This window comes from Chenopodium quinoa, unplaced genomic scaffold (genome assembly GCF_001683475.1).
Source record: "Chenopodium quinoa cultivar QQ74 unplaced genomic scaffold, ASM168347v1, whole genome shotgun sequence".
Taxonomy (NCBI): Eukaryota; Viridiplantae; Streptophyta; class Magnoliopsida; order Caryophyllales; family Amaranthaceae; genus Chenopodium; species Chenopodium quinoa.
The window spans coordinates 1876383-1890298 of NW_018743197.1; the positions used below are offsets into that span (position 1 = coordinate 1876383).

The 13916-nt window shown below is 36.6% G+C and overlaps 1 protein-coding gene across 1 annotated transcript; it reads right to left on the minus strand.

Annotated features, from left to right (window-relative positions):
- Positions 1–4473: 4473 nt before the first annotated feature.
- Positions 4474–4839, minus strand: LOC110733234. Its single transcript, XM_021913251.1, has one exon. It carries the CDS (start codon positions 4837–4839, stop codon positions 4474–4476), a length of 366 nt encoding a protein of 121 aa, XP_021768943.1.
- Positions 4840–13916: the final 9077 nt, after the last annotated feature.

Sequence of the window (13916 nt, forward strand, 5' to 3'; positions counted from 1 at the left end):
GAGATCCATATGAATGAGTTCCAAAGGTCTTTTGGTACTTACCATCTTTTTGGACTTGAAAGAAATTCGGGTCTGTTTACCTTTAGCACAAGCTTCACACACTTTGTCATACAGGAACTTAATGCAAGGAAGTCCTTCCACTAAGTTCTTAGATCTTAATTTATCCAGTAAAGAAAAGCTTGCATGGCCAAATCTTTTGTGTCATAAAAGAGGATCATCCTCAATAACACTAAGACATGTTAAACTACTGTTAGGAACCTCATTAAGATCCACAACATATGTGTTCCCTTTTCGAGTTCCTTCTAAAATAATGTTCCCAGTGTCATTGTGGATGATTCTACATTTATTTGAAGTAAAGCTAACAGAGTTACCTTTGTCACAAAACTGAGAAATACTTAACAAATTGTGCTTGAGGCCCTCGACCAAAAATACATTATCAATAGCATGGGAACGTGACTTTCCTATCTTGCCAATAGCAATTATATCACCTTTCATGTTATCACCAAAGGTCACAGTTCCACCATAGTAGGCATCCAGTGAGAGAAATCTAGTTTTATCTCCAGTCATGTGCTTAGAACAACCACTGTCAAGGTACCAAGTGTTGTTCCCCCTCACTGGAACCTGCAAGAAGAATTTAAACATTAGAGTCAGGAACCCAGGTTTCCTTGGGTTCCTGTGTAACATGGGTTGATTCATTTTTCTTTACCCAGATTTGTTTTACATGTTTGATATTCTTCTGAGTGCTTTGTTCTTTCTTAGGACACTTAGCTTGCTTATGCCCTGTATTGCCACGGAAATAACAAACAATGCTACTGGGCAAGTTGACATACTTCTTTTCTTTCTGGAACTTCTTTTTAAAACCTAAACCTTCAGTATTCTTAGTTTGAGCCTTAGTGATCCAATCAGGAACTCTATACTCTATTGGTTGTTTACCTTTCCTAGCCCTCTCAAGTTCCCCCTCAAGACGTGCCTTATCCATTTTTAACTCTTCCAAATCATGTTTCAATTTTTCAAAAGTCGGATAATCAGTCGGTGGAGGAACTTCAGAGTTAGGAGTATCAACACTCAGTTTTAACAAAGACAATTCCACATTCAAGAGTATGTTATCTTGTTTTAAGTTCTCTATAGTTTCTTTTAGAATTTTATTGTCATCAAACAGACTGAAGAACCTGTATTGAATGTTAAATTTCATGTTATCAACCCATTCACTGTTCTCCTTGTAAGTTATCAAAGCTTTATCACTTAGATGTTTGGATTTATGCAATTCTTTTAGATCTTCTTGTATTTCCAAAACAGTATCTATTAGATTCTCTTTAGACAGATGTTTTAATTGATTGTAAGAGAACCATACCTCATACTCAAGCTCCTTCAGTTTGGCAGCTTCATCAGTTTTTGGCATTAGACATAAATGAGCAGTTTCTTCTGATGGTTGATCCTCCTCTTCTTCTTCTGAATCTGTATCTCCCCAAGCAGCAAGCATGGCTTTCTTAACGTTGTCCTTGGTGAAGTAAGGCTTGTAGACTCTTGACTCCTTGGATTGCTCCTTGCCTTTAGTCTTTCCTTTCTCTCTATCCTGAATAGGACAATCTTTGATAAAATGATCCTTTGATCCACACTTGAAACACGTTGTGTTTCTGGAACTTGTATACTTCTTGTTCCTGTCAAACTTCCTATTGTTCATCATTTTCTTAAATTTCCTCACTAGCATAGCCATCTCTTCTTCATCAACATCTGATCCTTCTTAGTCTTCGGCCTTGAGTGCCAAACCTTTATTTCTGGAACTTTCAGTGTTGGAACTCAGATGAAGTTCATGAGTCATCAATGATCCAGCTAGTTGTTCCATATTGAACTTAGTAAAGTCCTTAGCTTCCTACATGGCAGTAACCTTGGATCTCCAGCGTTCATCTTGTGGTAGGCTTCTTAAGATCTTCCTTGCCTGTTCATCAATAGGAATTTGCCTGCCAAGGGAGTTCAGTTCATTAATAATATCATTGAATCTAGTAAACATCTCTTCTATGGTTTCTTTGGATTGCATTTCAAACCTTTCATACCTAGACATCAATAAATCTATTTTAGAATGTTTTACCTCGTTAGTACCTTCATGAGTTACCTGTAACAAATCCCAAATCTGTTTGGCAGACTTGCATCCCATGATACGATTATGTTCATGGGGTCCAAGTCCACAGTGCAGATACTTTATAGCTAAAGCGTTCATTTCAAGTTTCTGATAATCTTCTTTATCATAATCAGAAATAGATTTAGAGACTACCTCATGCTTGTCATTGGTTTGAGTTATTTCAAAATTACCAGTTTCAATTACACGCCAAACCTGGTAATTTTCTGCCTTGATGAATATCTCCATCCTGTTCTTCCAGTAGGCATAAAACTTACCGTTGAACATAGGTGGACGTTGGGTAGAGTACCCTTCTTCTAGTTTCTCCTTGTAATTCATCTCTCCAGGAACTTACTCAGCAAAATTATCTGCTTGCACGTGAGAACCGTGCTCTGATACCAATTGTTAACTGAGATGAACACTACAAGATGGGGGGTGAATTGTAGTTGAGTTCCTAAATAATAATTTTGCAAATATAAAACAGAACAAAATAGGAACTTGCGATGCACACAAATTTTACGAGGAAACCTTCTAGTGCCCAACTAGAAGTAAAACCTCGACCCTACCTTAGGGATTTCAAACTCAAACAATTCCACTATAATAGGGCAAACACCAAGTTACAACCTATTATAATTCATCCTCTACTCTCAAGTTCGAGAATGAACTTGCTACAGAACAACACCTTGTTCTACACAGTTTGAGTCCCACACTCAAACTCACTCGTACTCCCTAAGTACAGATCTTTCCCCTTCTCACCAGAAGCTCTCTCTGTATGCAACGATAAAAACACTCTTACCCTGATAAACCCAAAACCAAATATAAGAATTAACACCTAGTATATGATAGGCAAGCTATGCATGAAACTCGAAACTAATATGACAGTATGATAAGCTTGGCAAACTTACGCAACTATAGCTCTGTAAATTCTTCACGCATAAAACTCACCAAAACCTAGGCTCATATTATTCTCTACTATTTATACGAGTATTACCTGTATAAACAGTAGGTTTACATAAAGATAAATAAGTAAAACTTAACTTATCTTAAAACACGGTTTTTTAATTAAATCCTTTGAAGAAAATCTTTTCAGAAAATAAGATAGAAATATTGAATTAAAAAGCATAATATCTTTTTAACAAACTGATTTTAAAAGATAAATATTTAAAGAAAATCTTTTTCCGATTTTAATTTATTTGCCAAGCTAACTGTCACGCTTCTAATAAGTTTCATGTATATCCTACTTAACATATTTAACAATGAATCTAGAAGATAAAATCTTAACTAAAACATTGATGCGCTGTATTCTTGTTCTGGAAGGTTTACTTGGACTTCACGCTTACTAAGTTCCTCCAACGATCTTAGTCAGCAATCTTCAAGTTCCTGTGAAGGAACGTTCCTGTGAGGGAACTCAGTTCCTGTTAGGGAACTCTTCTTTTATATTGAATAACTTTCTTGATAAAGAACTCCTTCAAGTCTTCTCAGCTTTAGTTACTTCTTCCATCTCCAAGATCAATTTCACCTAGGCTGCACAAACACTTGAAAAGTCTTTATGAGATGAGTTTGCTGTAACTCAAGTTCCTCATCATCAAAACCTTTAAACATCAACATAATCAATACACATCCTCCACCCGATCATCGTCCGGGTGGATATTTCCTCTCCTCCTTCATTTTTTATGATGGTCATTCCACCCTTTTTTGGAACTACATGAACTGAGCTAACCCGTTTACTATCGGAGATAGCATAGATGATGCCCGCTTCACGTAGTTTCAAAATCTCTTTCTTGATAACCTCTTAGAGGTTGGGGTTCAATCTCCTTTGAGGTTCAATGGAGGTGGATTGATCATCTTCAAGATGAATTCGATGCATGCACAAAGAAGGGTTAATACCCTTAATATCATCAATGATATACCCTATCACATCTTTATATTTTCTCAAAACATCAAGAAATTTTTCCAAATGAATTCCATCAAGGCTAGCATTAACGATAATAGGGTATTTTCCCTCATTGTCAAGAAAATCATATTTCAAAGAAGGGGGAAGGGGTTTGAGTTCTACCTTGGGAGGAGGCGTAGAACTCTCCTCCAATTTCTCCTTTTCTTGTTCAACCCCGATTTCCACTTTTTGTTCAACCTCATCCCCATTTGAGGTTTCCTCCAAATCCATAACGAACTCTCTTGCCTCTTGTGAATGAAACTCTTCCTTGTAACTAAGAGCTTCGATCATTGGATCTTGCGGCCTCATCACTACCCTCCCCAAACGATCCAACTCCTCATTAACAACATCGACTCGGTAGCATTTCTCAACCATGGGGGTCTTGAGTAACTTAGAGAACTCAAAGACAATCTTCTCATCGGCCACCTCACATGTAATGGTGTTGTTTTTGCAATTGATAACCTCCCCCCAAGGTTTTAACATCTTCACAACCCAAGATCAAAGGAGTATCAACATCTTCCTCCATATCCATCACTACAAAATCACATGGAACATAGATATGCCAAACTTGGATAGGAACATCTTCAAGTTCACCACAAGGAAGTTTGACTGAGCGGTCGGCTAGTTGAATTGTTTTTCTTGTGGGAATCATTTCAATATTCAGCTTTTGTGCAATTGAGAGAGAAATTAAGCTAACACTCGATCCTGAATCCGCCAAGGCACCCCTAGGTTCCATGCTACCGATCTTAACCGGTAAAGTAAAGCTTCTCGGGTCCTTCTCTTTCTTTGGCATCTTGTGTTGAACGAGTGCACTAACTTAATTGAACGAGTGCACTAAATTAATAAGGGAGGGTAATGAGCTCGTCATTGAGATTTCTTGTTGGTTAAGATATCCTTAAGAAATTTGGAATAGGAAGGAATTTGGGTAACAACCTTGATGAAAGGGAGACTTATGTGTAAGCTCTTCATTACACTAAGGAATTTTGCGAATTTATCATTCAACTTTTTCTCCGCAAGCCTCCCGGGAAAAGGAACCGGCTCATCGAGATTCCTATTCTCACTAGGACTTGAGGTTTTTTTCTCATCATTGTGCTTCTTCTTCTCTACATTCTCTTCTTTCCTAACACCTTTGTCTTCTTCAACTCTCTTTTTCACCCTGATACTTTCTTCTTCTTCCCCTTCTCTAAGCCCTTCATAAAATGTGCCAGATCTCAAGGTAATTGCCTTGCAAGAATTGTGTTTCAAGTTGTGAGAGGGGTTAGGTTGTGGTTGCCCGGGTAAGGTAGAAGGTGAGTTAAAAGGTACTCTCTCGGCCAATTGGGCTAGTTGTGAATCAACCATCTTGTTATGAGCTTTGACCTCTTTCATTTGTTGATTCATGGCTTGGAGTTGTTGGAGAATTTGGGTTTGTGTGGAATCGGATGAAGATGCTTGATCTGGACTCCTTTGAGACCCTTGATTTTGATTGTTGTATTGGTTGTTTCTTGGGTAGTTACCCCTTGGGTTTTGGTTTTGAGGTGGAGGTGGGTTTTAATATTGAGGTTTGGAATTGTATGATGGTTGAGCTTGTTACCCCCATTATTGAGGTTAAGGTGCAAATCCGGGTGGTGGTTGTCTCCAAGCTACTCCTCCGCCAATTCCCCTAAATCCATCTTGGCGTATGTTGTAAGCTGCAACATGTTCGGGGCTCAAATCTCCACAATAAGATGTATCATGGTTTGTACCACCACAATTTTGGCATGAGAAAAGATTGACTTGAGATGAGCTTTCCCCACTATTAACACTTGTATTCAACTTTGCAAGCCCCTTGTTCAAAAGCTTAATTTGATGTTACAATTGATCAACCTTCTCCAATTCATACATCCCACCTTTCGTCGGGGCATTCCTCCTTCTACCATCCCAAGAGCAGTTCTTCGCCACTTCTTCGATCGTTGCCTTAACATGGTTTTGGGGGATCTTGATCAATTGTCCACCCGCCCCCCTCCCCACCATCCAAGTTAGCTCTAGACATGGGTTCCAAACCATCATAGAAGAATCGCATGAGCAAGCTTTTATTGTATTCATGGTGAGGACATGCTTATACCAAATCCTTGAACCTTTCCCAAGCTTCACTAAGACTCTCATTTGTTTCTTGTTTAAATGATGCAATCTTCCTTCTCATCTTGGCGGTCTTTTCTTCGGAAATGAACCTCTTCAACAATGCCTTGACTATCTCTCTACATGTTGTGAGAGAATTTGGCTTCACTTGCTTGAGCCACTTCTTAGCTCTACCCGAAAGAGATTGGCCAAATAGATGCATTCGGATGTACTCTTGAGAAACTTGATTGGTTTGAATCATGGCACATAGCTTAAGGAATCTATAAATGTGCTCAATGCGATCTTCACTTGGTGAACCCGAAAATTGCTCCCCTTGTACCATCCTTATGTATTGGAGTGAATAATAAAGTTGGTTTTCGTAACGGGAAGCAAAATCCCTCCCGTGAGCTCGTAATCCTCCGGGTTCCCAAACTCACGAAACAAAACTTCATCCTCTTCTCCCGCCATTGCCTCACTTTGAGCACTTGAAGAACAAGAGTCACTAGCTCCCACTATCCACTATAGCACCAGGGCCTCTTCCCTCTTCTTGATAAATCTTATAGACTTGTTTCAAAGTTCAGTCGATCTCGTGGTCAATGTTATGGTGGGCGGACCTTGAGATCTCCTAAGCATCCACCAAAGCTAAGAGAACAATTAGCAATGACAAGTAGGATAAAGCAAGCAAAAATAACAAGAAAAACAAATAAAATAACTCTAACAATAGCAAAAATACATGCAAAACAAGTCGTTTCCCCGGCAATGGCGCAAAATTCGATCGGGGTTGAGTAGGTCGTTGGGACTACTAACCTAATCAAATTAATTATTTATAAACCTAAACATTTCACTAAACTAGTTAACGGCAAGTATAGGATCAAACCACGAGAAAGCACACTAGTTAAACATCAAATCCACTAAATGGGAGAATATTTTTGTTGGTTTTCGTGATTGAATAAACTAAAGCAATAAGGAAAGAAAAATTAAAAGGATTAAACCAAAGATAAACAACACTAGGGGAATGGGGGTATCAAACATGAATCAAATATAGAAGGACAATGATGATTATCACGAAGAACATGCCATAGAATGCTAAGTTCTACTCAAACAACTCACTTTCATGCAATCGCTTAAGCAAATCAATGAACTAGGTCTTATCCTAACTAAATCACTTTCATGCATCCAATTAGTCACTAATCATGGCAAGAGATTAAGAGCGCACAATACATAAAACTTTACTTAAATAATTCCTTTTCATGCAATCATCAAACTAAAGGTGATCTTAATCTAATCCAAATCATTCTCATGCATTTAGATTAGGGAACATCAAATAATGTGCTACTAATAATCTCAAGCTATCAAAAATCACATCTTTCATCAATTTATGGCATGAGTTCAATCAAATCATCATTAATCATCAATATTAACACATGTTTTCCACCCCCTTCCCCTAGCTAAGCTTAGCCTAGGAAAGAGAAACTAACCATCATAGCAAAACCAAATAAGGATTTAATAAACACAAAACTAATCATGATTGAAAACAAATAAAAACAATATTAACAAGTTCAACTAAAGAGATATATGAAAATAAGCAATAACAAAGCAAATAAATCAAACTAAAAGAAGGGATTAGAGATTACTAAAGAGGAACTTGATTAAATATGAAAACTTGGAACTTTGCCTTTGATTGAAATAAACTTGATCAAATGTTGAATACAATGAAGAAACTTGAAGAATAAGCTACTTTCTCTCTCTAAAATACTAGGTCTAAATGTTGATTGAAAATAGGATGCTTACAAAATCCAATAAGAAGGCTATTTATATGCATCTAAAAGTCAGAAATAAAACACCAAGGAGAGCCCTCTGTCGAGCCCTCTCCAGGCAGGGTACGACTTCGTCCTGCCTAGAAAGCCGCGCCCATGGGTTGAAGGAGGAGAGGCCTCTCCAGCTGAGGAGAGACCGCGACCTGGGAGCAGGGGAAGGCCAGCCTCAAAATGCCGCACCCGCGGCCTGTGATGTCGCGCTCGCGGGTCATGGAGGAGAGACCACTTCCAGGGCGCGGCTAGACATCTACTGAAAATATTGTCCAAGTGCACAATAGCATCCCGCGCCCGAGGGCCTTGGTTCCACACCCGCGGCTCCCTAAGTTGCTTCCACCTTCTCCTTGAGCATCTCTTTTCCCTCCATGGCTCAAAATGCACCTATAAGCTTCTCCAAAAGGGCCAACAATCTACAAAATAACGAAGAAATATAAAGAAAAACATAAGAAAAGGGAGAAAAGGAGGGAAAACACGAAAAAGGATGAAACATCACAAAAATGAAGATAAAAAGCTTTGAAAGGGATCAAACAAGTGCAAATGAGGGGAAAATTCTTAGAGAAAAAGGATAAAAGAGTGGCAAAAATGCCACTCATCACAGCTCGACTTCTAGCATCCGCCCATAGAACATCTTTCAAACGACCTTGTTCATCCAACCTTTGCGAATAGTAGAAATTCTTTTTGCTAGATTGCATCTTCTCAAAGTATTCAAACATTGCCTCTAAGTCACCCCCAACCATATTCTGACACCTAGACTTGTAAGCCTCATGTTGTAAGTCTTTAATAGTCAGTGACATGTTCTCCATCCCATTCGTGATACAGGCCAAATACACCCTCATCAAAATAACTCTGTAACTTCTTTCGAACATTTGAGGTCATAAGCTTCATGAAGTACTCCTTCACAAGTATAGACTTGCTCGGAGCTGGATCATGAGTATGCTCTAACTCCACCTTCCATTAATTCTAATTCCCTTATCTTCCTCATTAACACTATTGTAGGGAATATTTCAAGCATTATCCCAAACTTGAACCCCACTGTGATCATACACTTAAGCATGGTGGCGTCCAAAGGGAAGGAAGCTAGAGCAAAAGAGTCGCCAACAAGTTTTAGGAACTTGTAAACCGTTCACAAGGTGAAGGTTACACCCCTTAACGATCCAGGAGATTGTTAACTCCAATAGGTCTGGAACCATAACTGGAAGTTCCGGGATGAAGGTACAAATCCAATCTAAAAGAGAAAGAACCTGCCCTAATATTAAGCCTCTACTTTATTCTTCTCGTATTCATGTGCGCTTTCTGACTAACATGAAATCATTAGGTTAACCCTAAACCTGTTTATCTATGTTGGTTGAATGTTAATGCACAAACAATTCTTCTCGTATTCATGTGCGCTTTTTGACTAACATGCAATCATTAGGTTAACCCTAAACCTGTTTATCTATGTTGGTTGAATGTTAATGCACAAACAAATCTATTATTGGCGATCACTTGAATTATAATCAAATTAACCCTAAACAAGATTACTAATTATCTTATAAAGCGTGATTACAAATACCAATTCCCTTTAAACATGCAAGAGAGGGCGTGATTAAGCAATAACAATAAATATCAAGCAACATAATAATAATAATAATAATAATAATAATAATAATAATAATTAAAATAATCATGTTAAAGCATAATAATAGCAAGATCCTAGGCATGATACTAACAAGATTAATAACAAACCCTAGCATGTCACTAAGCATCAAAGATAAAATTTATAACCCTAACATGATACTAACATGAATATTAGGAAAGATAATAAAAGGCATCATAGAAATCATAATTGACATTATATTCTTTACCTTAAACATGATACTAGGAACTTATTATTGTCATTCTAAACATCAAATTAAGAAGAGCATCCTAACATGATACTAGGAATTAAAATAACAACCTAGACATGATTTCTATATCAAAATATCAATTAAAACAATTAAAGCACTTACTTGGATGCCTCGTACCTCTTTCTAATAACAAAATACACACGTTAGTAACTTCAAGGAAAATAATAAAATTAAAACAATTAATTAAATAATTGAAAGAAAGATCTAAGAAAGTTTAGACTAGATTTGGGACCAAACCCTCAGAAATCAAACATTTCACGTCTAGGGCGAAGGCAACTTCGAACTTGGCTAGGTGTGTCTAGATCTTGTGAATGTGGAATTTTGTATTTGAGAAAAGGCTTGTTTAGAAAAGAGAGAGAGAATATCAAGAATTTCTTGATGAGAGTTAATGATTGAAAACGGAGGTTTTAGAAGGCTATTTATAATGAAAATCAGCCGGATTATGATAAAAAAGAATCAGAGTTTCGAAAAGAATAAAACACGACGCTGTCGCCAAACACGCCCCTGTCGCCAGACAACAGAGCCTGTCGCCAAGCGACAGACGTGTCGCCGCGACGCCAGGCCTGTCGCCAGGCGACAACCTGTAGTGCGGCGCTACAGACAATTTTTCCACGTATTTTCATATTTTGATAAAATTTAAGCGTATGAAGGGTAAAACTGTAATTTCCTCAAAAACACTTCTTTTATTCTAAATAAAACTCTTAAAACTCAATTATCAATGCTAAATACATTAGGATTCAAAAGAACCTTCTAGAAGATTCTAGAAAACCATAATTAATCCTAATTTCATTAGGAATGATAAATCATAATAGGGCTTCCCTAGATCATTGAGCCGCACATAAGCATCAAACCGGACCCAGTTTAGTAATTTGGCCATAACTTCCTCATTATTCATCGGAATTGGGCTTATAATATATCGTTGGAAAGCTCTTTTCGAACCCAATCCAACTACACCATTATCAGTCCCTTGCCATGGACCAAACTAAACTGGATTGACTATTTTCATAAAATAGGTTTTCAAAAACAGAGAGAAAGAAAAGAATTTAAAAACTAAACGCATCACTAGACTTTCCACACTTTCACTTCATTCGATTATGATTCGACGTGAAAGGTACTCATCATCGGGTTTGGTTTTGGGGAGATACAAATGCGTGTCTACAACTATCATACACCATTGCTTTACGTTCACAATTTTTTTTTAAAGTCGATCATCTTTCCATGGCGTAATAATTCATCCTTCCTTAGAACACCTCCACCTACTCCACTTGATCCACAAACATCCATCACTGACCTTAATTATCCCTTTTTCTCCCTTCCCTTATCGCCCTCTGGACGACCCTAACGCTCACACCTCCACGTAGTTGCTATTCTCATTTTTTTCATCAGTCTTAGAATTAACACCAAGGATAAGTATATCAACAATTAGTGGCTATTTGTGCATCATTTCTTTGATCAATGTCACCATCACCACAATAGGACTATCGTCAACTAAAATTTCATCAAGACCACCTTCTATATCATTACCTTTAGGCTTCACGCCACTATCCCTATCAACCACAACAAGGACACTGCCCCTACAAACCATAGGTCACGCATTGTCCGTGTGGAAAAAATGTGTAGAAAATTATAAAAAAATAATAATAGTTTTTTAATTTTTTTTATGAGAAGAAAAAGGATTTCATTAATGAAAGATAGTCAAATGACACTTACAAACAATTCCTAGGAAATCTAAAATTTCAATACAAGTACAAATAACCTTATAACTAGTTACATCGCAGATTTGATCAACGATCGCTTTAATAAAAAAAACTTCATATGAAGCAATACAATCTGTGAGTTAGCACTAATTCAGTTTGAGATCCACGGATGAATAGTTGTTTGGGTGAAGAAACTCAAATGACTTCTTGATACTTTCGAAGACGATGGAACCCTAAATCTTCAATCTATAGCACAGGGGAAAAAAACCTAATTGAATAAACTCCATCATAATGATGGTATGATATCCATTTATTGAAAGCAACTAAAATTTTTTTGGGGCTTACCACCGGTAAAACCATCGGTGGAAGCCCCTCCAAAAATTTACAATTGAGATCAGAAGAAAAGAGATGGAAGACAAGAGAAAAAAGGAGAAGAGTGAAGGAAAACCTTTAAACAAACTTATTATCAATGTATATATACTTCGACTAATTCTAAAACTAATTAGCAGTAACTTGTATTATCAATATTCTTCAAACAAATTTAGTATCTATATACATTGAATATTTCTACACCAGATGGTTGCTCCATAAACAATATTAAGCTTTATAAACAAATTTCAAAAAAAAAAACACACATCTTTATATACATATATCAACAAATAATATTCTATGCATTCCTAAACAATTCCAAATTTAAATAGCATTGCTTTGATCTTCACATATCTACATCGCATATCGTACATGCAAATTAATGAATAAGGAAACATAAAATTAAGTAAACAATACAGTAACAATTATAATATACAGTAATGAATCGAAAATTACCACCTATAAATTCGATAGTTAATTAGAAAAAACATGTAAAACATACCTTCCATGAATCGAAGCTAACACAAACATGAACGGACACAACCTAACGACTAAGAACTGCTACGACCAACATCATGAAACGTTGCGAGTTTGCGACAAACATTGCCGACTTACATCGAAAGCTTTGACACAGTCGAGGTTTTTGGCCAGAAAAGTGGTTCGAATATTAGTGACAAGGAAAACTTTACCAATAGTTAATTCACCTCTTACGGAGCGATGTTTCCAAAGTAAACGTCGCTGACACCTTTGCAAATGGCTGCCAATCTAAGTCAGCAAATACAACCATCGACAAAGCTAGGTAAGCACAACAAACTCAGCTACTGCACATGTAACCTTATTGGATTCTTGCCCAAGATTCGCAATACATTCACAATAATGCCATTTGAGAGACAACTAATGTTCCCCTACTAGAGAAATTGGAGGTGTGCTTGTCAGATATAGTGATTATATAAATCTTATAACCCACATGTTTAGAAAAAAGAACATAACTTCTACAATCAAAATAAAAACTCAAAATAATAACTATTCTCATATTTTGCCTTTATTGCAAAACACATTCACTCAACCATTTCAAACTCAACCCGACCTGACTCTCGAGCAATAGTTTTAACGACGAATGGAGCAAAAAATATATTAAAAAAATAAAAAAATTGGGAGGGATGTACAAGAATTCAAGAAACCCGTTGATATGGTTACTCCGTAAGGCCCTGTTCTCTTCACCTTAAAAAAATAATATTAAGTAAAAATAATTTCAGTTCAGTAAAATTAATTTCAGTTCAATAAAAATAATTTTAGTTCAGTAAAAATAAGTTCAGTTCAGTAAAATTCAGTTTTCTTAAAGAAGAATTATAATAGAAAATCAGTAAAAATAATTTAAGTTCAGTAAAATTAAGTTCAGTTCAGTTTAAATAAGTTCAGTTCAGTAAAAATAATTTCAGTTTAGTAAAAATAATTTCAGTTCAGCAAAATTAAAGTGAATCAAATCGGGCCTAAGTCCGTATTGTAAAGGGGTTGTAAGGGGAGTACTAAATGCAGACATAATTTTACCTAAATGCAGAATAAATTATTTTTAAAAAAAAAAATTATATTCCATATTTGCCCTTGTTTTAATTTAACCCCTTACACTTTTTTTTAAGGATTAAAATTAAATCCTTAGCACTCCTAACTATATAAACATCCCTACCGTTTAATTTACAACCATATTCTAACGTATTCAACCTTTTATCCTATTAAATATTCAATGCTATACAAATTCATGGATAATAATAAAGTGCATTACTACGATTTTTTTGAGATATGAAAATTATGTGCTGTAAATTTTTTTTCTTCGCAAAATCTAAGTTATAAATGAACAATCAAACAAAATAAAATTTCCATCTTAAACGAAACTTTTTATTCATGGGCATGTATCACGGTGCCGGTTGTGTTGCCGGGGCTCGACAGTACCCCCCGGCTATGATTTCCGGGGGTCAACAATACACCCCGGCTACGATTTCCGGGGGTCTCCAACACCCCCCAACTACGATT